Here is a 4,865-nt window from a genome sequence, read left to right on the forward strand (position 1 = left end):
GTTAGGAAAGGCTTCTTAGAGGAGGCAGTGGAGGTAGGTTTTGAAGGTTGAGTAGGAAGGAGTTTGCCAAGAAGCTGTGTAAGGGCACTCCAGGCTGAGAGAACACAAAACCAAATGACTGCAGTTATGTTTGGCCAAGCAATAATGAAGCAAAACAGTTATTGAATCCTTACTATTTTTTCAAATCCTCCCTATAAAACACATAACAGTCCATGTGGTAAGTAAGCTTAATCACTCCTTTTTCTTAAGCCTGGAACCAAGGCTCGCCAAGACAACACTTTGGCCTATGAAGGCCTACTTCCTTGAGAAAGGTCACTTGGCCCAGGCTGGCTTGGCCCACAGTTCATCCCCCCACCTGCCAAGGTCAGGACTACACCTCCTTGGCCTCCTACTCAATCCAGACTCTTAGAGAAACACCAACCATCTCTTTCAATCTAGTCCCACTACCGGAGGCTCAGACTGAGGCCCCAGGACAGGGATGTCTGGAGGCCAGGGGCAGGGACTGGGTCTCCTTCCACTGGGGGTCACAGCCTCTGGGGGAGGTTCGGGAAAGCACTGCAATCCTATCTGAGAGGTCCTGGAGGGGATGTCTGGCCCATCTCAGTCATTCTGGATGATTCCAAGGCTATAATGGGAATAAAGGGGGGAGGGATTCCCTGAGGACACACATTTGCAGGAGGAGGGGTGGGAGGGGTGTGACCAGGGAGGGGCCACAGCATTTTGTAAAGGACCTGAGGTGGGAAGGAGCTGGGCCCTGCAACTGGGAGAAACTGAGAGGGCTGGAGGGGCTGAGGGGTAGGTGGGGAGCCTGAGGGACTGTGTGAACGGCAAGTTTGTCAGATCCAGTTGTTTCCAGCATATCTGGAGCATAGGTGGGGCCATCCTTCCCACCTCCCCTTCCGTCCTTTCCCAGGGAGCCTTAATGGTGGCCCATTAAGTCCTAACAGCCATGATCTACTAATAAGCAGGTAATAATTACTAGCTGGGATTCCTGCCTCATCAGCTCAGCCTCTGGAGTCGGGAAACCTGCCCAAGGACCCACATCAGGCCCTGGCAGACTCAAGGTTAAAAATGTGGGCGGCTGAGGGAAGCAGGAGCCCTGGTGCCCGGACTCCCAGGTTCCAGGACTCTGCTGGTGGAGAAACACTCCGGACGGGGTCACAGCCCAGGCCCTGCCATGATTCCTAACTACCTCTGGGCTGGCAGGTCACTCCCACATTGCTGAGCCTCAGTTTGCCACCTGTAGAGGCAAGAAGTCCGACTTATCTATTGATTCCACGAAGTGGAAAAAATAAATAAATAAGGTCGGAAGCACTTCCAGAAACTTCTGGCTACCCTCCTCTTCCCTTCCCCATCTTTCCGGGGGGTGGGGGGAACAGCCAGTGTGGACGGAATGAAGAAAAGGACCTGCCCCCACCCGCAGTGAGCCCCTAGCCCGCTCTAAACCTCTCCAGAAGGAAGGAAAGGCCGTGGGCGCCGAGAGCTGGAAGCGCCAAGGACTTATTTATCCACCCGGGATCCCATCCCCCTCCTGTCCCAGGAGGCCGGTACCACCCCCGCCTCCGCCCGGCGGGGGCCCCACGCGCGGACGTGGGGCGGGGCCTCGGAGAGGGCGGGGGCCCCGGCGGGCTGGTGTCTGCTGGCCTGGCCCATCACGCCACCCGGGACGTGCCTTGGCGGGAGGCGGCGCTGGGGGCATCGGTCGTACACAGGGCTCCCGGGGCGGGGTGACCGGGCCTGAGCGTGCGGCCCGCCCCCATGACGTCAACCCACAAGGCAGCGCGCTGTTGTGCCGTTTACCGCGCGTCGCCGGGACAACGGCGGCCGGGGTGGTGCAGACACCTTGACCCCGCCCCTTAATGCAAATGAGCGACGTCACCCGTACCCAATGGCGAGCAGGGGCGGTGAGCTCATCGCGCCGGGCCGAGGCTATAAGGGGGCGCCCAAACGGCGCGGCGCAGGAGCCGCCGCCAGCGGAGGGCCGGGCGCAGCGGCCTCGGCCGGGGCGGGCGCAGGGCCGAGCGGACGGGGGGGCGCGGGCCCCCCGGGAGGCCGCGGCCACTCCCCCCCGGGCCGGCGCGGCGGGGGAGGCGGAGGATGGAAACACCCTTCTACGGCGATGAGGCGCTGAGCGGCCTGGGCGGCGGCGCCAGTGGCAGCGGCGGCAACTTCGCGTCCCCGGGCCGCTTGTTCCCCGGGGCGCCCCCGACGGCGGCGGCCGGCAGCATGATGAAGAAGGACGCGCTGACGCTGAGCCTGAGCGAGCAGGTGGCGGCGGCGCTCAAGCCGGCGGCGGCGCCACCTCCGGCCCCCCTGCGCGCAGACGGCGCCCCCAGCGCGGCGCCCCCCGACGGCCTGCTATCGTCGCCCGACCTGGGGCTGCTCAAGCTCGCCTCTCCTGAGCTCGAGCGCCTCATCATCCAGTCCAACGGGCTGGTCACCACCACGCCGACGAGCACGCAGTTCCTCTACCCCAAGGTGGCGGCCAGCGAGGAGCAGGAGTTCGCCGAGGGCTTTGTCAAGGCCTTGGAGGATTTGCACAAGCAGAACCAGCTTGGCGCGGGTGCGGCCGCCGCAGCTGCGGCCGCCGCAGGAGGACCCTCTGGCACGGCTTCGGGCGCCGCACCCCCCGGCGAGCTGGCCCCGGCCGCGGCCGCGCCGGAGGCACCCGTCTACGCGAACCTGAGCAGCTACGCGGGTGGCGCCGGGAGTGCTGGGGGCGCTGCGACGGTCGCCTTCGCCGCCGAGCCCGTTCCCTTCCCACCGCCGCCGCCCCCCGGCGCACTGGGGCCGCCACGCCTGGCCGCGCTCAAGGACGAGCCACAGACGGTGCCCGACGTGCCAAGCTTCGGCGAGAGCCCGCCGCTGTCGCCCATCGACATGGACACGCAGGAGCGCATCAAGGCGGAGCGCAAGCGGCTGCGCAACCGCATCGCAGCCTCCAAGTGCCGCAAGCGCAAGCTGGAGCGCATTTCGCGCCTGGAGGAGAAAGTGAAGACGCTCAAGAGCCAGAACACGGAGCTGGCGTCCACCGCGAGCCTGCTGCGCGAGCAGGTGGCGCAGCTCAAGCAGAAAGTCCTCAGCCACGTCAACAGCGGCTGCCAGCTGCTGCCCCAGCACCAGGTGCCGGCGTACTGAGCCCGTGCACGGGGCGCATGCGCGGCCCCCCTCCTTGAGGGACGGGCTCGCGGGGGGGGGCGTGGGCGCCCCGGACTTGGAGAGGGTGCGGCCTCGGCGACCCCCCCTCCCCCAGGGTGCCCAGGATTTGGAGAGGACGCTGTCCTCGGGGGTGCCCAGAACTCGGAGAGGGCGCCCTGGACTTCGACAAGCTGGACCCCCTGCTCCTTGGGGGGGCGAGCGCATGACCCCCCCCCCCTCGAGCTGCCTCTGTTCCCCGCGCGGCCGCCCCGTGTTGCACAAACCCGCGCCCCGGCAGCCCCTTCGTACACAGCGCTGCGGAAGGGGCTCTGTGGGACGCAGCCTCCAGCCTGCCTTTTCTTTTTACTTTTTTTTTTTTTTTGCCTTTGGAAGAGAGAAGAACAGAGTGTTCGATTCTGCCCTATTTATGTTTCTACTCGGGAACAAACGGTTGTGTGTGCGTGTGTGTTTCCTTGTTTTGGTTTTTTAAAGAAATGGGAAGAAGAAAAAAAATACTACTCCTTTTCCTCGCTCTCGCTACCCTCTTCTGTCCTTCCGACACCCCCGTGCCCTTTTTCTTATTTTGTTTTTGTTTTGCTACGAGTCCACATTCCTGTTTGTAATCCTTCGTTCGCCCGGTTTTCTGTTTTCAGTAAAGTCTCGTTACGCCAGCTCCGCTGTCCGCCTCCTTCTTCCCCCGCCGGGGCCTGAGGGGCTGGGCGGAGCCTGTCCTGCTCCCCTACCCCCCACCTCCTGGCTCCTCCCCTAGTGGGAGGGCGCGGGGAGTGGGCGTCTGGGAGGGGCCTACACATCTGGCGCGCAGCTAGCGCCACCTAGGCGCAGTGGGGCAGGCAGATGTCGGGTTAGGGAGGGAACATCAGCTTTTCTGACCGGTGTTTGGTCAGGTCCTTTGCCTTCTGGAGAGGAAAGCTTGGGTGGTGGGTCTTTCCGGTCCAAGATGGGAGGAGGAAACAGATGTTTAACCTTGTGGGCCTCTTACCCTGTCTGTGAAATGGGTAGAACAATTGAAGATCTTGGTCCCTGAAAATGTGAGGCTTATGAGAGTTCACTGCACAGCAGTGCTGGGCTCGCGGTTGGTGCTCAGGGTAGACGTTGATCATCCCTTGTTGGAAGGGGCGGGGCAGGGAGCTCTGAGGGCTCCATACCAGGAAGAAGGTGGTCAGAGTGGCACTGACCTAGAGGTATGGTCACATGGACTTAAAAGTCAGGAGTTAGCAAATATTTCCCCTAAACATGACCTCCTCCCAACATTCTATTCTCCTCATTTTGAGGGAACTTAAGGTTCAGAGAAGTTGAACAAGTGGCCACATCACAGTGTGTAGAGGACTGTGCAGAGACATTTGGACCCTGGGCTCCCCTCCAGAGACTTGAACCCAGGCTGCCCACTTCCCCTGCCAGTTTTGGCCTTTGATCTTAAAACCCTGCGCCTTGGGCTTATGACTGGAGCCAGGTGGAGTTGGTGCAGGTGTACCCAGCCAGACCTGCTGGGGAAGGTCATTTTGCCCATTTTAGATGAACTGAGTACAAAGAAGGGCCTTTGGCCATCAAGAGTAGGGCCCTTACTGACTCCAGGTCTCGTCCCCGTCCCCCACCCACCATTTTGCAAAGCTTCAGGAACTGTTCAGGGCTGTTTTTAACCACGTGACCTTGCCTTGTGCCAAGGTCAGGCAGATGTTTCAAGATGAGGGTGCTCATTGATGCTGAGG

General features: G+C 61.8%; 1 protein-coding gene across 1 annotated transcript; it reads left to right on the plus strand.

Annotated features, from left to right (window-relative positions):
- The first annotated feature begins 1,977 nt into the window (after positions 1-1,977).
- On the plus strand, positions 1,978-3,809 carry Jund (JunD proto-oncogene, AP-1 transcription factor subunit). Its single transcript, XM_076845920.2, has one exon. It carries the CDS (start codon positions 2,098-2,100, stop codon positions 3,136-3,138), a length of 1,041 nt encoding a protein of 346 aa, XP_076702035.1. The 5' UTR covers positions 1,978-2,097; the 3' UTR covers positions 3,139-3,809.
- Positions 3,810-4,865: the final 1,056 nt, after the last annotated feature.

Source organism: Callospermophilus lateralis, chromosome 1 (assembly GCF_048772815.1).
Source record: "Callospermophilus lateralis isolate mCalLat2 chromosome 1, mCalLat2.hap1, whole genome shotgun sequence".
In the NCBI taxonomy this organism is placed as follows: Eukaryota; Metazoa; Chordata; class Mammalia; order Rodentia; family Sciuridae; genus Callospermophilus; species Callospermophilus lateralis.

What these genes read in the sequence shown, in the direction of transcription:
- Jund (XM_076845920.2), top strand. Translation starts at nt 2,098, where the DNA reads ATGGAAACACCCTTCTACGGCGATGAGGCGCTGAGCGGCCTGGGCGGC.